At 37.5% G+C, this 26,377-nt stretch overlaps 1 protein-coding gene across 6 annotated transcripts in view; it reads right to left on the reverse strand.

Annotated features, from left to right (window-relative positions):
* Window positions 1–26,377, reverse strand: part of DNM3 (dynamin 3) — a gene marked incomplete at both ends in the record, with an annotated part of 492,105 nt that overhangs the window by 351,094 nt on the left and 114,634 nt on the right. For all 6 annotated transcript variants that reach the window (XM_084251016.1, XM_084251015.1, XM_084251013.1 and 3 more), the window contains 2 exons: window positions 6,499–6,702; window positions 7,631–7,780. In XM_084251016.1, coding sequence (XP_084107142.1) covers window positions 6,499–6,702; window positions 7,631–7,780 — 354 coding nt within the window. The remainder of the gene's footprint in view (window positions 1–6,498; window positions 6,703–7,630; window positions 7,781–26,377) is intronic.

The following is a 26,377-nucleotide window of genomic DNA, read 5'->3' on the forward strand; positions in this document are numbered from 1 at the left end:
CATCTCATCAAAACAACATCTCTAAAGGACAGGATAAGAGAATCACAATCTAACTGCCCTTATCATAGCAATTCAAATGTCTTTCCTAAAAAAAAAACCTCCTGATTATTATAGCTAGACAAGATCAGAAAGAGGAGGGGCAGTGGGATGGTGAAATAAGGCCCTCTAAAAAGACCACTTCTCTATAAATCCAATAAGAACACTGGCAAAAGTTGTCCAAATCAATTTTTCAGAACTCTGGAAATGAACCAAAAGCTTGCAACAAAGGGGCATTTATTCAACACAAACAGCTGAATATCAGTAAGAAAGATGAGTTTTCCCTGTTCTCATTCCCCTCTCCTCAGTTTTGCAGTAGTTTTAAAAACGCAAATCCCCACAATCATAGTGAAAATCAGAAGCCACAGAGAAGACACAACAGGGTTGGAGTATGCCCTAAATACAATTTTCAGAGAAATGTAATTGTTGAACCTGTGTAGCAATTCTTTAAAAACACTCATTTATAGGACTTTTTTGTTTGTTTGACTTAAGGTTTACTCAGAGCCAATAGCCCTCCCTCCATCCCCCAAGAAGCACATCAAAACAATTGGCAGCAACTGTTTAACATTTCAGCTACTTCAGGCAGTAATAACAGTTGGTGCAAAAGAAAAGAAGCTAACCAAAAGACTTAAAAAAGGAGGACCTCCCCAGTGGCGCAGCGGGTTGAGGGCAGCTGCGAAGCTGTCTGCAGCCTCTGCAGCACGGGTTTGATCCCGGCTGGCCAGGGAGATACCCACATGGCACGGCAGACCTCTCCTGCCTCGCCCGCTGCTCCCCTCAGCTGTGTTTTCGGTCCATCTGCCTGTTCTGCTCCCTGCTCTGTCTCTGGTGAATTCTCTCACCCCTTCATACCTCTGGCCTGTACCCCAGCTCTTGTATAAATAAATAAATCTAAAAAAAAAAAAATACTTAAAAAAGGAAAAGCTGGGTGTAGTGGCAGGAAGGGCACAGTGCAGGTTTTCTATGACCCGAGCAGACGGGGTAAAGGAGGAGAGAGTCCTGGAGGCCTCAGTGGCTTTTGCAGGCTTTTATTGGGATTTACCAGGTACACAGCAGGCAGCAGTGCTGGGGACTGGAAGGCCTTACCCCAGCAGGTATTCTCTCTGTTTGGGCTCTCTGGCATTCTCTGATGGTCTCTGCTTCCCTTTCGCTCTTGTTCTGCTTCTCTGCTCTATTGGTTCTCTGATGTTCCCATGACGCTGCCCTTATAAGCCCAGTCTTAGCCTAGGTGTACCCACTTACGCGTGCCCACACCCCACTCCAGGTGCCCGCCATCAGGCATATACTCAGGACCACAGGGATCCATCATCAATCCTAGGAGGGAGGGCAGAAAAGCCCAATACTTTTTCACTTACCCTACACTGGGGAATGAGATGATGATAAGGCATTTGAAATCTGTATATATGTACATCTAGAATCTAGAAGGCCACATGCATGCCTAAAGCTATTTGCATTCTCAGGAAAGATCTGAGAAGATCTTAATTCTTACCTTCAGATAACCTTAAGGCTGTAATACAAACAGGAGATAAAGGCGGAAAGGAGTCATAAACTATCTGCCTGATGCACATCAAGTCCTTCAGCAAATGTTGAGACTTACTGGCTCAGAGAATTTAAAAAAATCTCTGCCCAATCATTAGCTGAACAATAAGAAAACTGAGCAAAGATTTCAGTGACCATTAACAACAAAAAACACTAATTTTCACAAAGTTAGTTAACTGAACTTTACAAAGAAAATAAATAGCAATAGCAAAAATAAATATTAGGGAAGGAGAAGAATTTGATTTATAGTGTTGTTACATATATTACTTAAAATGTTCCATTTCAACAAAAAATACAATTTATGAAAGGAAGTATGGCACAGAAAAAAAGCAAATGCTATCTCTGAGAAAGTCCAGACATGGAAGTAAATTAGACAAAGACTTTAAATCAGCTATTTTAAACATGTGCAAAGAACAATAAGTGCTTTTAAAGAACTGGAAAAAAGGTGGAGAATGATGTTTCACCAAATAAGAATATCAATAAAAATATAAAAATGGCTTTTCAAAGAATCAAATAAAAATTCTCCAAGGGAAAATTAAAATATTAGAAATGAAGACCTCATTATAGAGATTCAAGAGCAGATCTAAGCAAGAAAAAGAAAGACTCATCAAAAGTGAATATAGGTCAGTTGAGATTGTTTCTCCCATCAAAGGAACAGAAAGAAAAACAAACAATGGAAATAAAATGAACAAAACCTCAGGATCCTGTGGGTCATACCAAGAGTACCAACGTATATATAATAAGAATCTGAGAAAGAGGCAAAAGAGGAAGAAAGAATAGTTGAAGAAATAATGGCTTAAAAGGTCGCAAATTTAATAACAAACATTAATCCACACTTTAAAAAGCTCAAAAAAATCCAAGTAAAATACACTCAAAGACATCTTTATCTACAAACATCATACTCAAACTCCCAAAAGACAAAGACAAAAGACAAAATCTTGAAAGCAACAAAAAGAGACTCTGCTTAAGTCATACTTGAGATTAACAGTTGATTTCTCATTAGAAAGCCATAGAAGCCAGAAGGCAATAAGATGGCATACTCAATATGTGAAGGAAAAGGCTGCCTACCAAGAATTTCCTCTCAAAACTTAAAAAGAAATTTACACATTCCCAGACTAATAAAAACGGACAGAATTCCCTTCTAGCAAACCTACCCTACAAGAAGTATACTAATGGGGCCTCTTTGGTGGAGCAAGGGATTAAGCACAGCACTATGAAGCTATCCACAGTTTTTGCAGCATGAGTTCGATCCCCCGCAGGCCAGGGAGCCACCCACATGGCGCAGCAGACCTCTCCTGTCTCTCCTGCTGTTCCCCTCAGCAGTGTATTTCAGTAGATCTGCCTGTTCTGCTTCCCATTCTTTCTCTGGTGAATCCTTTCACCCCCTGCACCTCTGGCCTGTACCCCAGTTCTTGTATGCATAATTAAATAAATCTTAAAAAAAAAAAAGCTTCAATGGAAAGCACACTAGACAGTATTTCAAATCTAAACAAAGAAATAAAGAGTACTGGTGAAGGTAACTACATAGGGAAATATAAAATAAAATATAAATGTGGTTTTATTTGTAACTCCTTTTTGTCCTATCTGATTTAAAAGACAACTGCATAAAGCATAAGTATATATCTGTATTGAGAGGCATATAATGTAAAAAGATATAATTTGTATTATAATAATAGCATAAGAGATGGGGGAGGAGTAAAAAATAAAAATGTATACAGTTGAAATTAAGTTAGTCAATTGATCTGCACTTTATAAATTAAGATGCTAAATTTAATTCCATAGCTACCACTAAGAAAATAACTTTAAAAACACCAAAATAAATGACATAGGAATTAAAGTACACTAGAAAACATATTTTTAACAACAAAAAAAAATTAGGCAGTAAATGGAAAAACAAAAGCAGTAAGACATAATACATACAGAAGAAAAATAAAAATTATAAAAATCATGCAAAAATAGGATATACAAAATTAGGATAATAAAGGCCTGTCTTTGACAAAGCACAGATGTAATGATCCACAAGAAATGAGTCTCACGTGTGGTAAGTCCCTGAGCATTCACACAGCAATTTCTAAGTGGCAACTAATAATAATAAGTTTACAAAATAAATAAGACCTATCATAATATGAAAAAATTCTCATTTAACTTTCTGGATACAGACTTCTGACACACCATTAGAGGTCTATGACTGAAAGTTAATGCCGTGTTTCATTTATGCTATAACAACACCTTTTAAATACTGGCATTTCCTTGCTAGCAAACTGATGATTTTCTCCAACAACATTGATCTCCACCACGTAATGATCTCTCATGGCATGTAAGTTACTGTTTTGTGTGATCGATGAATGTTCTTTTGAGAAGCCTGAGGCATGAGATATAGTCACTGTCAATTACTATTCCCCTACCTACACAAAAGGAGTAAAATATAGCATGAATATGATAAATCACTCTCAAGAATTAACTGTGGATACTTTACAGGGTGTATTAGTTGATCAATCTTCTTTTAATTTAGATCTTGTATCAAATCCAGAGCTTATACAAATAAAAGATTCTCCACTGACTTTTCATCTACTATATTTGAAACCCTGAGAGCATCAGACAGAACCCACTGTAACCATCTTGCCATTTATGGGGAGAGTCTATCTGAAAGAGGAACCAACTCCAAGGAGGCACAACCAAGATGCTGGGAGGTGTAATTTGCTCTCCTCCACGATGCCTCATCTGTACTAAATGTGGATTTCAGCTGTGCTCACTAGAATTAAATTGTCAAAGTGCTTTCTCTGCCCCAAACAGACAACAGTGGTTTAGCCTCCAGTGGGACATGAAGGCTGCAGAGACATGGCTATTTCAACATCCTTTTTATAACTGGACTCCAGCCCCATTCCATATGTCAGCTCTTCTAAGTCACTGATGCTGGAGAGGAAATCTTGGTAATGGTCTCCACCTAGCTATCTGGAACCTCTACCTACCTTGCACCAACTCCCAATCTCAGGAAGTTGGAATAAGCCAATAAGTAAAACATTTACTAATGCAGAACTCTGGGAAAGCTCAAGAACTGGAGGCACCAAGTCTGGGCATATGAGGAGTTGAAAATAGAATTGCTAAAGATTTATGTAGGAAGATGTTAGATCTCTAGACCTTTTTCTCCATTTTATACAACCAAATAGTTATTCCTCCTCGACCTCAGCAAAATACTGAAGATTTATTTTCAGAAGAGGATAAACTTTAGGATTTTGGACTTAATTAAATTGTCAAGAAAGCCATTATGAAAGCAGAGAGATTAATTAAAAGTCTACATACTAAGTAGTGAGAACCACCCTGCCTTCCTCCACCAACTCAATTCTTCCTGGTTCTGAGACCTTTGGACACCCGTCTTATACTAGACCAGCTCAAGAGAAAATATTCATAGAGTCTAATATTGAAGAAACCTCCTAAGAAAATGACCAGATCCCAGCACAAATGGGTAAAACCTATTTGTCCATGGCTCCCGTTGGCACACATACAGAGCTTCCATTAGCTTTTTAGTGCTTCACTCTAATACCTAAATGAGTAATAAGGGCACCAAACATTTTCAAATGTCAAAGGTCACTGACATGAAAGACAATAACCAATACAAACAGCCAGGAAAAAAAAAGACTCAGAAACATTGTAGATGACCAAAGGAAAACCTCAAAAAGCTCTCACAATTTTTAGGTAATGTAGTCTATTTGAGAAACCAAGAGCTTTCAAAGCTACTTTTAGAAACAAAAATAACACTCACAAAATAAGAAAATGCTGTTCAACATTTTTAAATGATACCAGAAATTAAAAAGGATCAAAAGATAAAGGATCAAAAGATAAAGTTGAGTAAATCCTGCAAATATTAAGACAAAAAGAAATGTATGATAGAAAAGGAAACTTTTTTTTTAAAGAGGCTTAATAATATAGGAGTTCTAACATGCTAGTAATAATAACTCCAGATAAAGAAATGGGGCAATTATCAAAATTAATTTTTCATCAAATGAATTACCAAAAAAAAAGGATAATTCTTAGAATTGAAGAACATGCATTTCTATATTGAAAGGTCACATCACTGAGTGCCCTCTCATAATTTAAACAAACACATTAAAGGTCCATCATTGGGGTCCCTGATGATAAACTGTTTTTGACTCAGAGAAAGACAAAAATTAAAACATCAGTATGAATAAGGGATTCCCTCTATACTATGAAATGCCAGTAACAGATAAATAGCTGCTGTTACAATATGCATTTATCACAAATAATTGTAAATTAACATTGTTGACCCATGAACAACACAAGTGTGAACAACTGTATAGGTCCACTTGTAGCATTTTTCCATTTGTGGGTTCTGTATTCAGGGATTCAACCAACCGCAGATGTCAGAAACTGGTTGATTGAATCTGTGCACACAAAACCTGCCTATAAGGAGGGTTTGTTATGTTAGAAAAGGATTTTCTACTGCTTAGGAATGGGCATTCCTTAACCCATCATTGTCCAAGGGTCAACTGTAATACCTAATGTCACGTACTTTTAATTTAGTTTTTTGTGTTGACAAAAGTTAATATGTATTTCTTAATAACACTGAAGTTCATAGTACTTAATGTATATTGCCTGTAATCATTATGTTGTACATTAGATCTCCAGAACTTATTTATCTCTCTGTTGTAAGTTTGTGTCTTACTGACTTTTTAAGATAAGTAGGCTATTTTCTCAGATCTCAATTAATCTTACATTAATTTAGATTGATTTCAACTATTCCCTAGTTGTATTTTAGCATCTTAAATACAAAATATTTAACAATATTAATAATGGTTAATTTTATTAACTATGAAATCAAGTCATGAAAATTGGTGTTTCCTTCAACTATAAACAAACTTGACATTTTTAACTAGTTCATTCTCAACTTAAGGATCATACACTCACCTTGAGGATCAACTTCTTTAGCTAGCTTCAATGCATCTGAGTTGGCAAGATCGGTGTTGGCTGGGGTAACAGCCAAAATCAGACAATTCTCCCTGGTAATGAACTGCATAATCATTTCTCTGATCTGATACTCAATATCTGGTGGTTGATCTCCCACAGGCACTTTAGTAATTCCAGGTAGGTCAATAAGGGTTAGGTTTAACACTGTTGGAAAGGGAAAAAAAAGTTTATATACACCCTCAATGCTATCAACAAGACAGAATCATCTGTCACTAGGGGAATAAAACAAGCTCAGCTTTATATATTGTGTATCTGAGTAACTCCAACTCAAGTGTGTAGAATATAAAACAGAATGCAAAGTGGCTTTCTCTATTTTTATGACATAAGTGTGCTGTGCCAAATGATCATGTTAACATAATTTGAAAGGCACTGATTTGCATGCCTAACAGTTTTCTCAGAGAGCTGTCATATCCGTAACTAGGGGGTTATAATTAAAACACTGAACAAGAAGTGCATATACTGTCAGCCTTGTACAGTGCCCTCAAATAAAAATTCTCAGAGAAAGATTTGTCTTTCCCTTCAAAAGCATCATACAGTAAGATCTCCAGCTTAGACTGTTAAAGAGCTGGTCTCCATTTGTAGCATTATGAGGTTACTGTGTATGACCTTACTTGATGGATTCTACTCCATTCTGTAGCCAGACTCATGGGGAAAGATGTGGAAGAACAGAAAATCACCCCAGTGCCAGTGACAACATGATTCAGCCTCCACCTGGCTGCTGTATACTTTCTGTATACAACAGTGTTGGTACCAAGTCCTCTTGGGAAGTCAAATGTGCCCTTACGTCATTCATGCTCCATTTCCAAAACAACAGAGCCAGGAAAGGGCTATCGATGAAAATTTTTATTGGCTTGCTCAATTCTGTTGTTTCTTTTTGAAGTCATCTCCTGCCTCCCCATTCATGAATCTGCGAGTTCTCGGACTATAGCATTCATGGCAATATCCAAATACTATCCTAGAAAGCTGGTAATTTTTGAGAAAACCAACCATCTTTGATACAAATAATGTATGTTAATTAATATAGTAAAAAAGATTTGAGGATGAGAATTTGGACTTCTATTATTTTACTCACCATGTGGAGAATACACTCGTAAATTAATGGGTATGGATGAAATGCCTTTATTCATTCCAGTCACTCGATCTGTTTCAGCTTCAATCTCATGGCGAACTTCATCAAAATCTGTAAATTTTTTCCCTTTGCAATGTAGAAATTCAGCATATTCTGCAAAAAATTAAAGGAACAAGTGAATGCAAACTAAAATTCATGTACTGTTACAGAAATTACAAGACAACAATGTTTTTTTAATTGCAAGTCAAAGTATCCAATATTGTCATTAAAATTACTAAGAAACAGTTAATACTGATGTGTTAATACAAATGTTAAGAATGCTAAATTTGCTCATTTTTAGGAAAACAAACACTGCAAGAAGTGCTTAACTCATCTATTAAGTAATTTAAAGAGAATTTTGATCCTCCCTATGATAAACAGCAGCATCTATCAAAAAATATATTAGATCAAGGATATACACAGAGCCTTTCTACTCATCCTATTGGTATATCCCTTTTCAATATCACCACCACATTATAATGAAATGTTGAATTATATAAATATGGCTTCAGAAAGCAGGAGAACTTAGAAACACTGTTTAATTATTTAAAAAGAAATAACAGAATATTTTAGATTGCAAATAGACTATTTGAAATAGTGTTAAAATATCCCATTTAAATTGTACTATTTAAAAGTTTAAAATATATTATTCAAAATATACCATTTAAATTTAATTTTATAATTAAAGATATTTAATTTTCTCAAGAAAAATATAATTAAAGCATCACATCAAAGAAGATATTTCTTTTTAAAAAAAATCAGTATGGGCCTCCCCAGTGGCGCAGCAGTTGAACGCTGGGTTGCGAAGCTGCCTGCAGTCTCTGCAGCACCGGTTCGATCCCTGGCCTCTGGGTGAGGGTCCCACATGGGGCGCAGACCTCTCCTGCTGCCTGCTGCTCCCCTCAGCAGTGTATTTCATCGGTCTGCCTGTTCTGCTCCCTGCTCGGGCTCTGGTAAATTCTCTCACCGTCCCATGCTTCTGACTGTACCAGTGCTTGTATAAATAAATAAATCTTTAAAAAAATAAAATAAATTTAATTTAAAAATCAGTATGATAGGCAGAAGGAAAAACTCAGACTGGGTAAAAAAATTAAACCATCACCCACTATGGCAAGATCATTAGGGAGAAAATTATGTTATTCTAGTCTTCAAGTAGCTTAGCATCAATTTGGGAAGCTAAAAACTATATCACAGAGAAGAAAGTAAACAGGACAACATAGTAAACAGGACAACATGAAATGTACTGATCTGCACTAAAATGATAGGAAACTAAACACAATAATATGCATAAACCCTATAAGCACAGAAGGCTGAATAAAAGAAGTCAGAACCAAAAATAAAAATGAGAATGCATAAAGTGATAGGAAAAGTAGAGCTAGGAAAAATGGCTTCAAGCTTCAGTGCCCAAAAAAGGAAACGGGGTGTGGATGAGTTAAAAACAGGGGAGGGTTTCAAGGTATACAGGGAGAAAGGAAGGTCTTTCAGGTAATCAGAAAAGTCTTACCATGTTCAACCAATCCCTGACGGATTGTCATCCAGCCTCCGCTTGGACCCACCCACTAATCTGGAACCCAGGCTTTACTCTCTTGGTAAAAACTCTTGCTGGAAAATGTTTATGTTAGTAAGAAATCTGCTTTCTTATCATAGTCTATTGGTCTAATTTTTAGTCTCTGAAGCTAACCTGCCTTCTTCCAGGTGAAAAGTTGGGGACTAATATGAGGATTAGCACAGAATTCATTTCCCTTCTGGGCTTCTATCCTGATGCTCTCCTGCTAGTCTGGCTATTGCTTAGATCTCTGGTGACAGACAGATGGCCTAGTCCCACCCCAGATCCTTGGGACTGGAAAGGGCATGGGTTCCTGCAGAGCTCCTAGTTCCTGCTTTCATTTACCAAAGAACTTCAATGGCCTAACATTTCAAATTTAGAATGACAGGGACTTTACTTAATTTCTGTCTTTCTTGCCATTGAAGGTGGTTGTGACTATTTCTCTCTCTTTCTCCATGTGGTAATATAGTCTGGAAAGTGTATTGTTTTCTGGAAAACAGCAAGCTAAGACTCCCAAAAGGTCATTCCCTCAATGGTGGAAGTATACCCATCAATAAAGCGTCAGTAAGTGGGCTTCAGACATCTAAACTGAAGAAAAAGCAGCGATATTTGGCATATTCTTTCATATGCTTATCCTCCTAGGTGCTGCTTTTATTAGATTATAAATCCTCAGAAGATGGACCCTATTTACCTACTCAGTATCTAAGCCAGTACCATGGCAATGTAAGAGTTTAAATGTAAGTAAAAATAAAGAGGAACGAAAGATGTCACCACCCAGAAAATAAAACAAAACAAACAAAAATGAGTAAGTAAAATGAGTTATAAATAATTTAGATGAAATGAAACCATACTTTTTAAATTCAATATTCTATGGGTAATGCACGCTTGAGGACTTATTACTATGATAATTATTACTTTTATAGAATGAATAAGCTTCTGGATCAAGCACTAAGGTTTCAATTATGTTTCTAATCAATAATTCAAGCAACACAAGTGTGGGTTACATTTGTTGCCACTAGATGGCGCCTACTTGCTGTCTCTGTAGGAAACCAATGTCCTTCCAGAAGACTAAAATCGATGCCATTTTCAAATTCGATTTAAATTCATTCCTGGATGCCCAAAATGCTTTTATCATGGAACTGAGATTTGAATTATGGAGGCTCAAGCAAACCTTTGAATCATTTTAAGGAGAAGTTCCCAGAAAGAGATTTCTAGATGCCTGTATATTCATTCACTTATTCAACTAATATTTATTGAGCTCCTACTACTTTCCAGACACTGTTTCAAATCTTAGAAATGTAACAGAAGGGGAAAAAAATAAGTCTCTAACCTCATGAAGCTTAGATTCTAGTGAGATGAAACAATAAACAATGTGAGTGTGCCAGATGATAAGTGCTACAGAGAAAACTGAACCACAAGGAGACTATTAAATGCTGGATGAGGTGGGGTGCTTTGTCATATGCTTTGAGAAAGCCTCTCTGATATGATTAAAGCGATGTTTGAGCAAAGACTCAAGAAAGGGCAGGAGTGGGCCTCCCAGGTAGCACAAGGGGTTAAGACGCAACCTATGAGGCTAACCACAGCCTCTTTAACACGAGTTCAATCCCCAGCCAGGGAGCAACCCACATCGTGCAGCAGACCTTTCCTGTCTTGCCCGCTGCTCCTCTCAGCAGTGTGTTTTAGTCAGTCTGCCTGTTCTGCTCCCCACTCTGTCTCTGGTGAATCCTCTCACCCCCCCCCATACCTCTGACCTGTACCCTCATTCTTGTATGCATAAATAAATAAGAAAGAGGAAAGGGAAAGAGGGAAGGGAAGGGAAGGGAAGGGAAGGGAAGGGAAGGGAGGGGAGGGGAGGGGAGGGGAAGGGAGAGGGAAGGGAGGGGAAGGGAGAGGGAGGGGAGGGGAAGGGAGCGGGAAGGGAAGGGAAGGAGAGGAGAGGGGAGGGGAGGGGAGGGGAGGGGAGGGGAGGGGAGGGGAGGGAAGGGGAGGGGAGGGGAGGGAAGGGGAGGGGAGGGGAGAAAGAAAGGGCAGGAGCAAGCTATGCTTTCCCAAGAGTGCTCCCACAGCCCGGTGCTTGGCACACTGGAGAAAGGGCAAGGATCCCCATGCACCTGGAGCATAAACACCTGGGGGAGGGAGACAGATGTATCATGGCTGTGATACAAACCTGGATGGTGCAGGGCCTTGGGCCATTTAAAGGTCTTTCATTTTCACTCTGAGGATGGTAAACCGGTTGAAGAGTTTTCAGTAAAAGAGAAAGATCATGTGACCTAAGTTCTAAATAAATCACTGTAGCTGCTGTGTTGATAAGAGACAACGGGGAGAAAGACAGGAAGTGAGCTATTAAAATAATGGAGGTGACAGATGATGGAGCTTAGACTAGGGTGGCAACAGTGGAGGTGGGGTGAGAAGTGGTTAAGTCCTAATGTATTCTGAAGGAAAACCCAACAGGATTTGCAGGTGGATCAAAGGTGAGGTATTGGAGAAAGACAGGAGTCATGAGTGACTTCAATGAATTTGAACTCATAAGAGGAAGAACTTGGAAATCGAAAAAAGTAAAACAAAGACCTCTTAAGGTTGCAATGCCTGCTATACACTGCACATCCATGTGGAGAAACAGAACTACTACTAATAGTGAGGACTGCACAGCTGTAAAACACCGTTCACATTCACAGTCATCTGATGAGTATGTATTTATTCTGAAATCGTTCCAGAAGATGGCAGTCAAGTGCTTGAGGGAAAGGGCAGTTTTTTCTAATTAGCACAAAAATGCCTCTGAGGCTGAATACTGTCACCTAGGGAGAAGTCTAAGCTAGAGATATATATTTGGAATTCATTAAAGTCAGGCAACAGGATGAGATCACCAAAATGAGACAGATAGTGAAGAGGTCAGAGCACTGGGTACTGGGTTTTCCAATTTTAGGAGGTCAGGAGATGGAGAGTGAGCAGGAGCGGTAAGCAAGATAGGAGGGGGAAAAAACGAGATAAAGCTGACCCAAGGTCAAGAAAACTGAAGTTTCACAAAGGAAAAATTTCCACTCCACCAAACGATGACAACATGTCAGGTAAGGTGAGAACGAAGACTGGATAGTACAATTGGGCAAAATGAGCACTCTTCAGAAGATTTGATAAGAGTTGTTGCAAATGAGTGGGATGGGTGATGACCTGCCAAGAATAGAATTCAGAGAGAATGGAATGAGGGGAAGTAGAAGGCTGATTGTCAACAATTCTTCTAAGAAGTTTTGTTATGAAAAAAGGAAGAAGATAAAGGGATGTGTAATCAAGGGAGGTTTTATAAAGATGGGCAAACTAATAGCATGCTCATAGCCTACTCCAGTGTCAAGGGAAAGGTGAGGCAGAAGTGGGAAGGGACAAGTACTGACCTTAAGAAAGAGGGGATGGGGGCCTCCCCGGTGGCTCAGTGGTTGAGTGCTGGGTTGCAAAGCTGCCTGCCCGCAGCCTCTGCAGCGCCGGTTAGATCCCCAGCTGCTCCCCGGCCACCGAGGAGGGTCCCACATGGCGCACACCCGCACAGACTTCTCCTGCCGCCCGCTGCTCCCCTCAGCAGTGTACTTCGGTCCTTCTGCCTGCTCTGCTCCCCGCTCTGGCTCTAGTGAATTCTCTCACCCTCCTGCGCTTCTGACTATACCCAATGCTTGTATAAATAAATAAATAAATAAATCTTAAAAAAAAAAAGAGGGGATGGGAGGATCATAAAGGAATGTACCAGTTTGTCCACAGAAACAGGAAGGAAGTAAAACAATAAGAATTGATGAGATGAATGTGTAGAACTGATGGTGGTGAGATCATTTGAGATTCATTAGGACTTAATGTACTTGTCTAAAGGCATTTTATGTACTTTAAAAAATTGTGCATGTATTTATGTATGTATTCATCTTACTGGTTAAGTCCTACAATCACTATTGTCTTTACCACAGAACACATCACACACACATATGTACACACACAAACCCATACAGGGATCTGATATGAGTGAACTAAGAATAACCATAGAAGGGATGTCAACTTGTCTACTTAAACCTGCCAACTATATCAGAAATACAGGGTCAGGAACCACAAAATTCTTTTTTCCATGGGCCCCAAAGAGCCACCCTGAAAATAATTCTAAAGGATGGAAAATTCAGACAAGACCTAACTGAATTTTCAGAAGGGGTCATCTGGAATCTGTCCTCTACCTAGTTCCAGGGACACATAAGTCGCCTTGCCTCTAACAGAACAGTGGTAATTTTCAGACCAGGAGTTCCACTTTTTTTCCCAGAAAAACACTGCCACCATAACCACAATTCATTGCTAAATGATTATACTTCCAATAAGGTGAATCTCACTAGTAACAAGGTCAGTCAGTCTTACAATGGGATTCCCTGCCCCTAGTGAGCAGATCATAAACAACAGGTGAACTGCAAAGATGGGAGGTTTCTTTTTGAACAATTAACCACAGTTGCTATTAAGGAGGATCATCAACAGCTTACTTACATCATGAAACAATTTCTTAATAAATCTTAATTAGTAATGCAGAGTTTAAAAGTACCCTTTTAATCTCCCTGCTGTCTGAAAACACAATGATAGATGAAAATTTTGGAAAGGATATCACAATATAGTGCATCACTTACTATATTCACCTCCAAAAAAAGAGTGCCCACATAAATTTTGGGGCATGAATGAAATTCTCACATCTCAGTCAAAACCTACAGAATAGACAGAATAGGCTGTACCTGTTAATGGTCCAACAGCTAGGTTTTTTTTTCTTTTTTTCTTTTTTTTTTTTTTTGCATTTTAAAGGACAGGTTTATGGCAGGGTGGGTGGGGGAGGAAAAAGAAAAAAAGCACCTTCACAGTCATAGATGGGCAGAAAAACTGCAATTTCTACAGTGTCCAAGACTTTTTAAGAGCTGGTAAACATGTGGCTTCTAAGACTTTTGTGGTAAACTAATATGTCTTAAGGTCTAACAATGTCATCTTATGGTTCTGATACATAGTCTTTCTCATTGTAAGGTACAGTTTCCAGTGGCAAAAGCTCTCTTGGCATGTTCTCAGCATTCCTTTCATTCTAGATGCCTGTTAGTTGGACACATGAAAATCTCTTTTTCAAACAATTCCAGGTTTCAGCCAAGGATCAATGTGAATTGACAATGATTAGATTTCTTAGCCACAAGCTCATAATCAGGGATGAAGTGCTATGTGCATAATAAAGGCTGTATGCACAGAAAGAGTGAAACCTTGAAAAATCACTCTTGAAATTCAATTTTATGCTAGTATAACCTATCTTGCTAAAATTCATAGTATGCTTTCAGTTTTACAAAAGAAGATACCCAGTTTTTAAAATATTTTCTGCTTCCCCAATACTAAAAAAAAAATACCTATGTGTGAAGTAAAGGCTAAGATACATGTTCATATCAAAGGACAATTTGGGGAGAAAGGAAGGAACTAGAAAATCAGAGCTATCGCTCTATTTTGTTTATTTCCCTGTGAAACATTTTAGCACTGTCATTTCTACTGGTCATGAAAAACAAATAATACCAGGTTAAACAACTGACAAATTGTTTGGGAGAAAGATGAGATGCTTTTTGCCTGGGCGGCATTTCAATCATCTGTGAAAAGCACAGCATGACCATAAAAATTTAAATATTTCCAATATGTCATGGGGAAAGACATGCATATGTTTCAATTAATCAAGGTTAAGTAGAATGGAATAATTATGGCGCACATACATATAACCTCTTGTTAATCTTTATTCTAGGAGCTAGTGTCCTCAATATGTTAGCTAGTCTTATTTCTGAAATGTTTCAACAGCAATGTTTTGTGAAAACAAGACTCCAATGAAAATAGAGTAACCAATTCATATAAACAGGGGACAGGTTTCAGAACAACACTAGTTGCATTCAGAACAACACATAAGACTACATTAAAAAAACACAGTTCCTCAAAGGCTGAGGCTATATTTTACTCATTAGTGTTCCCTGAGGCCTATCATTTTTATCCTGAAGAATATCTCCCTCCTCTTTAAAGGGGTTCACTTTATATACCATTGAACAATGCTAGTTAGGGGGGCGAGGGGTGGGAGAATGCCCCCCCCCCCGGGGCATGCTTCCAAGTTGAAGACAAGATCCTAGAACTGTAGTTGAATAAACAACACAGCAAATTAGACCCAGATATGAAGCAGCATGCAATTGTGTCACTAAAGTAAACAGGGACAGCTCAGAAGTCAGAAAAAAAGAGGAAGTCTAAAGAAGCAAACAAGGAAGTTCAAAGGTGAGAGAAAGGTAGAATTTTCAAGTGGGTTAAAAACAGGGTGAGCTAAGAGTGCAAGGAACCAAGATTTCATAGCAAAAAAAAAAAAAAAGGTGCCAGAGACTAGGGTTTAGCATCAGGGCTCTAATGCTCCTGAAGCAAAGAAGGAGATCAAAATATAACTCCACACCCAATTGAGCCAGATGATACCAAGGGGAAAACCAAGACATGTGCTCAGTCATGGAATAGAAGGTAGAGTCTTTTCACAGGATTCAAAGTCAAAATCACACACATAAACCTCAGGTTAAGAGATTAAAATCCATGCTGCCCTGAAATTTACTGTTCAACAATGACTTTATAGTTCTCTTGCCTAAGAACTGGGCTTATTTAAAAGCCGAGATGTAGTTGAGCCTACATGTGAGGAAATGTGACCTTAGATAGCTGGAGTAGTGCTGACACAAGAGACAAGGTCCAGACAGAAATCTCTCCAGCAGTAGGCTTTCATATTAATTATTCTACCACAAGTATACCTAAATAGCTAAAATATATGGAACTAAGATCCATGTATTTCCAAAGTATCTCAAAGACTGTAACAAAAATCAACTCTATTTCATAGAGTTGTAAAATACAATCAAGTTGTAAAATACAATAAAATATATGTAAAATACCTATAGATTGTAAAATACAATTAAGAAAGAAATAATATTCCAAATACTGAGAGCAAATGAAAAGCACATCAAGGTCTTAACCAAAAATTGCAAAGTAGATAATTATTCTAAGTCTCTTCCTCTTCTGACTCCCATTAATCCAGTCTTCCTTATTTTCCTTTTTTTTTTTTAAGATTTATTTATTTATACAAGTACCGGGGTATAGGCCAGAGGTGCAGGAGCATGAGAGGATTCACCAGAGATAGAGTGGGGAACAGAACAGGCAGAAAGACCAAAATACACTGCTGAGGAGAGTAGCGGGCAAGACAGGAGAGGTCTGCTGTGCCTCCTTATTTTTCTTTCTCATCATTGATTGCTCCTTCTCCATTTCTTTTGTTCATTTTTCCTTCTTTTTTTTTTAAGATTTATTTATTTATGTACACAAGAACTGGGGTATAAGCCAGAGGTGCAGGGGGTGAGTGGATTCACCAGAGACAGAATGGGGGCAGAACAGGCAGATCTAGTGAAATTCACTGCTGTGGGGAGCAGCAGCTGAGACAGGAGAGGTCTGCTGTGCCATGTAGGTCAACTCCCTGCCCAGGGATCAAACTCTTGCTGCAGTGGCTGGAGATAGCTTGATAGCACTGTCTTTAACCCCCACACCACCAGGGAAGCCCTGGTCCTTCTCTCTTTTTCTACATTTCTAAATGTAGGTTTGCCACCAGATTTCTTTCTAGACTTTCTTCTCTTCTTCATCTCTATTCTCTCTTTAGGTGATCTCATCTAGTCATAGACCTTAAAAAATTTATACATATATATCCAAATTTATACATATATATCCAAATATACAAATATATACACATATATATCCCCCAACTCATGTCTCATGATTCATTATGTCTCATTATATCTAATTTTTATTCTAATCAACATTTCCACTTGAATGTCTAACAGATATCTCAAAATTAGCATACCTAAAATCAAACTTTTAATTCCCCACTGCTCTACCCTCATATCATTCATACCCCCTCCTTCACCCATTCTTCCACATCTCTATTACTGATACTACCATTTTGGTGCTCAAACCAAAAATCAGAGTGATCTTTTTCTTAGCTGTCTCCCAAACATCTTCTCACTGCCTTTGCTGTGGCCATCCTTTTAAACCAGCACTTTCTCTTACCTGGACTACCATAAATGTATTCTAAATGGTTTTCTTGATTCAACTCTTGCTTCACTGAATCCATTCTCTTTCTGGAAGCTACAGAGATCTTTCTAAAACATCAGTAAGATCATACTTCTTCTCTTTCTAAAAACTTATAATAGCTTTCCAGTACACATTCAGAAAAGTCTAAATTCCTCACCCTGAATCACAAAGTCCTCAATAATTTGACCCCTCTCTACTTCTATCTCTACCACTATTTCCTCCCTCTGTGCTCAAATCACTTCAACTGCAATGGCCTCCTTTCTGTTCTTCAAGCGCATGAATTCCATACCTATCTCAAGGTCTCACTATAAACTACTCCTGTCTGGAATGCCCAACACCCAGACCTGTCTCTGCGGCTCCTTTCTGCGGCTCCCTTCCTCATTTGCTTCTCATCTTTTAAGAAAAGTTTCCTTGAACTGGCAAAGTAAGTAGCAATTCTTAGACACACTCCATCACAACATCCAATTTATTTTCTTTGGTACACAAAACCATGCTCTGAAGATTTTCTTGCTTTTTTTACCTATCTTTACCCATTGGAATACAAACTCCATGAGAACACGAATATTACCTGCTCTATTTCCAGTGCCTAAAATAGCGAATTGCATCTGTTAGGCACTCAGTACATATTTATTGAATTAATAAACAAATCAATGACTGAATGAATCAATAAACATTGAAGAAAGCTTCAGGTTTGTGGGTGTGGAGAAGAAAATGTTCATAAACATAATCTTTACATAATGAGTTTGATATCTTTGAAATATCCAAGAGTTTCAAGCAGTCAGTTGAAATAGGGGTCTGGAGTTTACCCAGGACTATGAATGTGAGAGTCATAGATACACAAGTTGTATCTGAAGCAATGGTGTAGAAGAGATTGTGTACAAGAGTACAAAATGACACAGAATGGAGACACAGGTAGGTGTGCAAGCTTTTAAGGCCAGGAAGAAGATAATGTATCAGCAAAAGAGACAGAGTGGCTAAAGAGACAGAAGTGAAATCAGAGGTATTAGATATATCATTGTAGCCAAAAGAATAGTTTTAGGGAGACAAGACAGTAAGCTGATATTATTTTTAAAACTGTTGAAAAGGCGAGGTAAAGAATACTTGCTTGGAATACTACTCATTTGCTATTTTTTTTGAGCATTTTTATTTTATTTATTTTTTATATCATTTTTCATTTTTGCACAATGTATGCATTTTCATCTTGGTTATAGTCCCCATACAATTCCCACTGCCCTTGTTTTGATCCTACTCCCTCCTCCCCCCAATAGTGTGTCTCTGTTTTATAGTTGCTTGTTGATTTTGATTTTTTCTTTATTATAATTAGTCTTTTTCCTGGTCTCTCACTCTACGAGTGAGACCATCTAGTATTTTTCTTTTTCTTTCTGGCTTATTTCGCTGAGCATGATCCCTTCCAGCTTCATCCATGTTGCTGCAAATGGCATGAGTTTATCTTTTTTGATTGCTGAGTAATATTCCATTGTGTATAGGTACCACATCTTCTTGACTCAGTCATCTATTTTTGGGCATTTGTGTTGTTTTCATAGCTTAGCTATTATAAATAGTGCTCATTTGTTATTACTAAAAAAAGATGAAATCTTGCCATTTACAACAACCTGGGTGAAATTGGAGGGGATTATGCTAAGCGAAATAAATCAGAAGAAGAAAGACAAATACTCGGTGATTTCACCAATATGTGTAATATGAAGAAACAAAGCTCTTTAAAAGAACAGACAAAACCAAACCAAACTGAACCCTGGAAATCTGACTGCAGAACTGAGGTTACCAGAGTGGGAGGGCAGAATATGGAGAATAAACTAGGGAGGGGGCCCATGGACTCTGGTGGAGGATTATAGGTGCTTTGGTGGTGGGTGTGGCATGATTATGATAGCATATATTTGAAGAGGTGTGAACCTACACACCTGAAATACACAGTGCTCTAATGTTACTTCAAGAAAAACAGTTAAAAATGATTCTATGACTCATATAATAAAGCCACCCTAACCATTTCTTGAATTTTTTTTAAAAAGGAAAGAAAAAGAAAGCTAAAATTTGTTCCCAGTATGAAGAAAACTCAATGAAGGTCAATGAGCATTATCCAGATGGTGAAAATATATTTAAAATATTTCAAGGTCTCCCTTAAGTGATTTTTGTGTTTAATCTGAAGCGATTCTTATAAAAACAACCAGCACTAAGCAAAACCAAATGCATTATGTGGTCAGTCTAAATGATGCTAGCAGAAATACATCTAGAAAGAAAGACAAAATAAAGTTTTGATCTGAAACTGAGTAGTATGGTTTCTTCAACTCAATTTGCATGAAAATTAAAGCTTAGTTACAATAGTCACCAATTATCTCAATAGGAACTTAATTAGTAGGAAACTTACAAGCACACTCACCTCCTTTAAAGGGGGCTCAAACATGGAAGTAATCAATTATTTTTGCAAAATAGTAAAATTATAGGCATTGGGAAAAGGGCAGTGAAAATATATGAAAAAAAATCACCTTGTTTGAAAACCATGTGTTCTTTGTAGAGCACCTTGAAATGTGAATATATCACATGGATCACAATGAAAAATTGTGATCCAATAACAATGTATTAATGCAATACCAATAGCAATGTATTAATCACTAAGTCACCCAAATGTGTCATATTCTAAAAAGTAATTTAAAAATAGGCTCTACTTATTTGGAAGCCTGTTAGAATTTTCATAATGTTAGAAGAGCCCATCCAAAATATCTGTACCCTTCCTCTTTCAACAAGGAAATCTAAAGTAAAGCAGATTCACCCTTGTTTATATTCTCAAAAAGTCAGTCATGTCTGTACAGTATGCAGGAGTAAAGAACACAAGTGATAAAGAGTCAGACCTGAGTTTAAAAGTTCTGCCAGAAGAGCTAAAAAGAAACTTCTCTGAAGAGGAAATGCAAATGGCCAACAGGCATATGAAAAAATGTTCAACATCACTTGTAATCAGGGAAATGCAAATCAAAACTACCATGAGATACCATCTTACACCAGTGAGAATGGCACATATTAAAAAACTAGCAACAACAAATGTTGGCGAGGGTGTGGAGAAAAAGGAACTCTTCTGCACTGTTGGTGGGAGTGCAAACTGGTCCAACCACTATGGAGAGCTGTGTGGAGATTTCTGGACCTACTAAACATAGAGCTTCCATATGATCCAGCAATTCCACTCCTAGGTATTTACCCAAAGGACACAGAAACATCAATTCCAAAGAGCACCTGCACCCCTATGTATATAGCAGCACTGTTTACAATAGCTAAGGTTTGGAAACAACCCAAATGCCCAAAAATAGATGACTGGATCAAGAAGATGTGGTACATATACACCATGGGATATTACTCAGCATTCAAAAAAGATAAACACATGCAATTTGCAGCAACATGGATGGTGCTGGAAGGGATCATGCTCAGCGAAATAAGCCAAAAAGAAAAAGAAAAATACCGGATGGTCTCACTCATAGCAGGAATCTAGAAAACTTAAATAAGGGACCAGGAAAATGAATAACTATAAGAAAGTGAAAATCAAAATCAACAAAAAACTATGAACCAGAGACACTCTATGGGGGGTAGGGGGCGGGAGGGGAGGGATTGGGGTCAGAATGGGGAGGTTTCAATTGTATGGGGAATATAAAAATAAAATTTATTTTTAAAAAAATTAAAAAATAAAAGTTCTGCCATTTCTTCATCATGTGACTTAGTAAGTCATTTAATTTGCCCAAATCTCAGTTCTTTCCTCTACAAATTGTGTCTCTTTCATAGGTTGCTTAAAGGACAAGAATGTTTGTGTCTGTTTCTTTCACCAAAGTTCTCCCAGTGACTAGTCCTACCAGCTCAAAGAATGTATATTACATCAAAGAATAAGTGAATGAAAGCATTTAGCAAATAGTAAGCCCTTGATTTTAAAAATAGAGAAATTTAAAAGGGTCTTGGTTTCAGAGGCACTTTTAACTAAGTTGCTTGAGTTCACAGCTAAGAGGTGGCAGCTCAGGGTTTAAATACAAACATTCTGACTCTTGAGGACACTCTACCAACCACGCCCCCCCCCCACCCCACCACGGTTGCTTCTCACTACTCCAAACTCTACTCCATTCTGCTCTGCTCGGAGATTCCCATTCTCTATTTTTCAGGATTTCTTTATTCTCAACAGTTCCTTCTTTTCACCTGGAACCCACCTATGTAGGCATTTCTCAAAGTTCAGGAATCACATGTGCTGCTCTCTACCACGGTTCATGTTTCTGGGAGCTCTGGAACCTTTCCCCCATAAAATGTGTAAACTTACATATACAGAATTTTCACTATAAATTCAGAGTATTTATAGATTACCCTCTTCCTCACGAGAATATGTACCTCCTGTAAGACAAACACTCAATAAATTTTCTGTGTTATCATAATTACAATCTGTACCTATCAAAATATTACCTAACAACACCCTACCCAAATATAATTTCCATTAAAAACTTTCTTTGATGATGAGACTCAACAACAACAAAGAAAATAATCCAGTCAAAAAATGGGCAGAAGAGCTTAAAAGAAACTTCTCTGAAGAGGAAATGCAAATGGCCAACAGGCATATGAAAAAATGTTCAACATCACTTGTCATCAGGGAAATGCAAATCAAAACTACCATGAGATACCATCTTACACCAGTGAGAATGGCACATATTAAAAAAACTAGCAACAACAAATGTTGGCGAGGGTGTGGAGAAAAAGGAACTCTTCTGCACTGTTGGTGGGAGTGCAAACTGGTCCAACCACTGTGGAAAGCTGTGTGGAGATTTCTGGACCTACTAAACATAGAGCTTCCATATGATCCAGCAATTCCACTCCTAGGTATTTACCCAAAGGACACAGAAACATCAATTCCAAAGAACACCTGCACCCCTATGTTTATAGCAGCACTGTTTACAATAGCTAAGCTTTGGAAACAACCCAAATGCCCAAAAATAGATGACTGGATCAAGAAGATGTGGTACATATATACCATGGAATATTACTCAGCATTCAAAAAAGATAAACACATGCAATTTGCAGCAACATGGATGGCGCTGGAAGGGATCATGCTCAGCGAAATAAGCCAAAAAGAAAAAGAAAAATACCGGATGGTCTCACTCATAGCATGAATCTAGAAAACTTAAATAAGGGACCAGGAAAATGAATAACTATAAGAAAGTGAAAATCAAAATCAACAAAAAACTATGAACCAGAGACACTTTTAGGGGGGCGGGGGCGGGAGGGGAGGGATTGGGGTCAGAATGGGGGGCTGCAATTGTATGGGGAATATAACAATAAAATTTATAAAAAAAAAAAAATAAAGTGTTAAACAGAAAAAAAAAAAAAAACTTTCTTTGATCTTTCCACCATCTGTGAGGAATGATTCTCTCCTTTGAAATTTTGAGGGCTCTGTAAATGTACTACTCATGGACATTCTTTATAGGTAGAAAGACCCTTAAAGATTCTTTATCCAAAATAATATGTTAATATGTATATTATGCATTCCCCCACATAACTATTTATAACACTTATTTCCAATGCTGTAGTTACTGTTTAGAGAGTAGGGGCTTTATCTGCTCCATCTTTGATGCTACATTCCTTAGGGAATGATGAAAAGGATGAATAAGTGAATGAATGGGTAACTGAGTTAAAACTGAACTACTGTTCACTATTTTCTAAGATTCATGAAGCCTTTGAACATTTCTTTCAGGATTTTAGAACTTGCATTTTTTTCCCCTCATTCAGTATGAGTCAGCACTAAGAAAAGCAAAATCTGTTTCTGAGAAGATCTCGTTTAGGATCTTTCAATGAGCCATCTCCCCACCTCTGTCTAGTCAGTTTTACAGACTAACTGGGGATAAAACTCTGGAAAATGTGATACTGCCCTCTGGACTTCACTTTACCAAGAAGTTAATACCACCAATACTTTATATTTCTTGTCTCCCAAAACCTGTTGTGGCCCTTGTGATAAGATTTTTCTGTTTCCTTGGTGAGCAAATCATTTCTATTTCCTTGTGAGCAAATTACACAATGTGCTTTTTAGGTTACAAAATTTGGACTGTTTTCCACTCTGTAATATAACTCCCTCTCAACTAGGAGTTGAGTTTTCTGACCATGAGAAAAATTTATTTATTAAAGAAATGCTACTATATAGGATCTGAAATGTTAAACTGTAGTTCACAATCTTAGAGCCAATATCCAAGTTGGAAAATGAAGACAAACTTAAGAAAGTTAAACAAAAGACTTAAGATTTCAGGATAGAGAATACTGCCATTAGTAATTGTCAAATGAATGGTATACTTTGGTGCTATGTGGATTTAGCAAAAGGAGGAGTCTATTTAGATCTGGCTAGTCTGTAAAGGATTGAAGACTGAAGCTGAATCTGATTTCAATTTAGGAAGATAGATAGAAATGGGAGAAAATCAAGAAAAGAGAAATTTTAATATACAAACAAAAGACAAAAAAGCACCAAAGTCAAAAAGTCAAAGGGAACTGGAGACAAAACTGTCTGGCAAATAATAATAAATATACAATAGGAAAAAAAAAGTGTGAAATGAATGAAAAAAGCATAAAGCATTATGGAAAAGCATAAAAAATGAAAACCACCCCTCTTTGAGAATATATTAAATAAGATGATGTACGTAAGATACTTCGCATAGTGTTCATTGTATAAGATTCTAAAAAATGAAGTAAGCTATCATTGTGATTATGTTTTTTAATGATCAACATACAAGTAGTGGCTGAAATTTGACATGCACATCATATGATTTTTACAACCTGTTGTGGAAAGTAGTTTCCACAGAAATTCTGCTAACAGCTACCAGATTAGATTCTTCTTTGTTAACTTCTTCAAAGAAGAAATTACAGACTAATGAGGATCATTGAAAAACACTGACCCGTGAAAAGTTAGAAGAAATGACAGTTGTATAAATTCCATCATATAGACACAGTATTGTGCTTTGAGGGCCTATTGGTGATTTTGACTATAACCCACCTCTGACTAAAGCTGACTTTAGAATTCTATACCTGTATAAACACCTGCACTGCCTATGGAAATTCATTGCCACCCCAAAGATAATTTGAGGGTCATAATAAATTTTACCAAAAATCTCTTTATTTATCACATTTAAAATATAATTTGAAACCTACAACTTATTTTACCCACATATACATAGGGCATATCTGTTGCATAAGTCACGGTATAGATTAATACACGTTAACTTGTGTTAATACCCACAATAATCCTAGGAAATAGGAATTATTATCACAGCTAAGCTGTAATTTCTCTGTGACTCAGTTTCCACTATGGAAAATGGTAATAATAGTAATATTACCACCTTCTTCATAGGATTGTTGCAAAGATTAGATAAAATAACATAGGCTAGCACTTAGACAGGTATGTGGTAAGCTATACTAAGATATATATGCTAAGTGCCATGTTTATAGATATCAAAATGATAAAAATAATTATTATTTCTTTTTAACAAGAAATACAGCTTTTGTCCATCAAAGCTAAATGGCCCAAATGAAGGTGGATTCTGAGACATGTCCTTACAAGAGCCAGTGGTAACCACTGAAGTTAACACTTGGACAACACAATGGCATAATTTTGCATGTGGTTCTTAAAATCCACCTTGATCTATTAATCACTTATTCATTACATAGAAAATTAAAAACTATACTAAAATTGACTCCCGCTTTTCCTCAGTACAGCTTAGTAAACAAATGTCTCATTAGAATAGGCCTCCACTCCAACTATAATCAATCCTTGAGACTAGCATTTTTAGGGTCAGAAGCAAAAAATAAAAGGTAAGTTGAGTTTCATGTTCCAGAATTATGTTCGTTAGAAGCTTCAAGATCAGAGAAAGTCCTTTGAACTAACAACACAGCACTATGCTCGTATACAGCACAAATATAATGTTCAAAGCAGCTTCATGTGCACTATGTCATTCAATCTTCAACACTATTTCATGGAACTTGATCATCAGAAAACTCAAGTGATTCCTTTACAAAGTCACAAAACTAGAAATACAAGTACCCAGGGCATTTTACTCCTGGTCCTGAGTTCATTTCACAGCATTTTAGTTACAAAGGTAATCTTCAGGTATGAGACTGAATTAACATTGGAAATGCCTCCAAAATGGCTTTTCACCTCTTAGGGCCCTTTAACACTTCCGGGACTATAACATAATAAAAAAAGGATGAGGAAAAGGGAAAATTTGCAAAAAAATGTTTCTTTGAAGAAAAAAATAGTGCCCACACCCTCAGTCTCCATCCTCTGGCCATGAGTGGGATGATGCCCTCTTCCATCTCTCAGATCTACCAAGGGACCTAGAGAAAGTCTAAAATCATGCTGCTGTGAAACAGGAAATCTAGAGCCTGGCCAGGCCAGGGAACACTCAAGCCTGGGGTGGTGACTATTCAGCCTGCACTAACACAGGGATCAGGCAAGGACAGCAGGCTTGAGCATTTCCATGGATCAGGTATGAGCCACAGGGGGAAAAGAAGGGGCCCAAAGAGATTTATTTAAATGTTGCTCAGAGGGACCACCTGGGAAGACAAGAACTCCAACAGAGTGTCTGTGTGGCCCAAATGGTCAGAAACACAAGAGGCTTTGTGTACAAGGGCACTGCAATGAAGGTTCCCAAGGAAGGGAAACTGTTGAGAGGACCAAGCTCTTCTACCCTCTTGAGAGCTGCTCATGCAGTTTACTGGCTACACTTAAAATGCATTTAAAAATGTAAAGTATGGTTTTTAATTGTTTGGCACAATGCTATGAACCAAGTATTTCTTAGTAAATTTTTTTTAATTTCTTTTATGCTTTAGGGGTTTTTGTATGGGCATAAAATAAACAAAAGTAATCATTGTAACTGCCTTTTAAAAATAGGCACATTTTTAGAGTAATTTTAAATTCATAGAAAAATTGACCAGAAAACACAGGGGGTTCCCCTATACCTCCTGCCCCCACAAATGCACAGCATCCACTACTATCAGTATTTCCCACCAGACTGGTACATTCATTATACCGATAAACCTATAGTGACACAGCATTA

The sequence above is a fragment of the Talpa europaea genome (assembly GCF_964194135.1).
Source record: "Talpa europaea genome assembly, chromosome: 12".
NCBI classification, from domain to species: domain Eukaryota; kingdom Metazoa; phylum Chordata; class Mammalia; order Eulipotyphla; family Talpidae; genus Talpa; species Talpa europaea.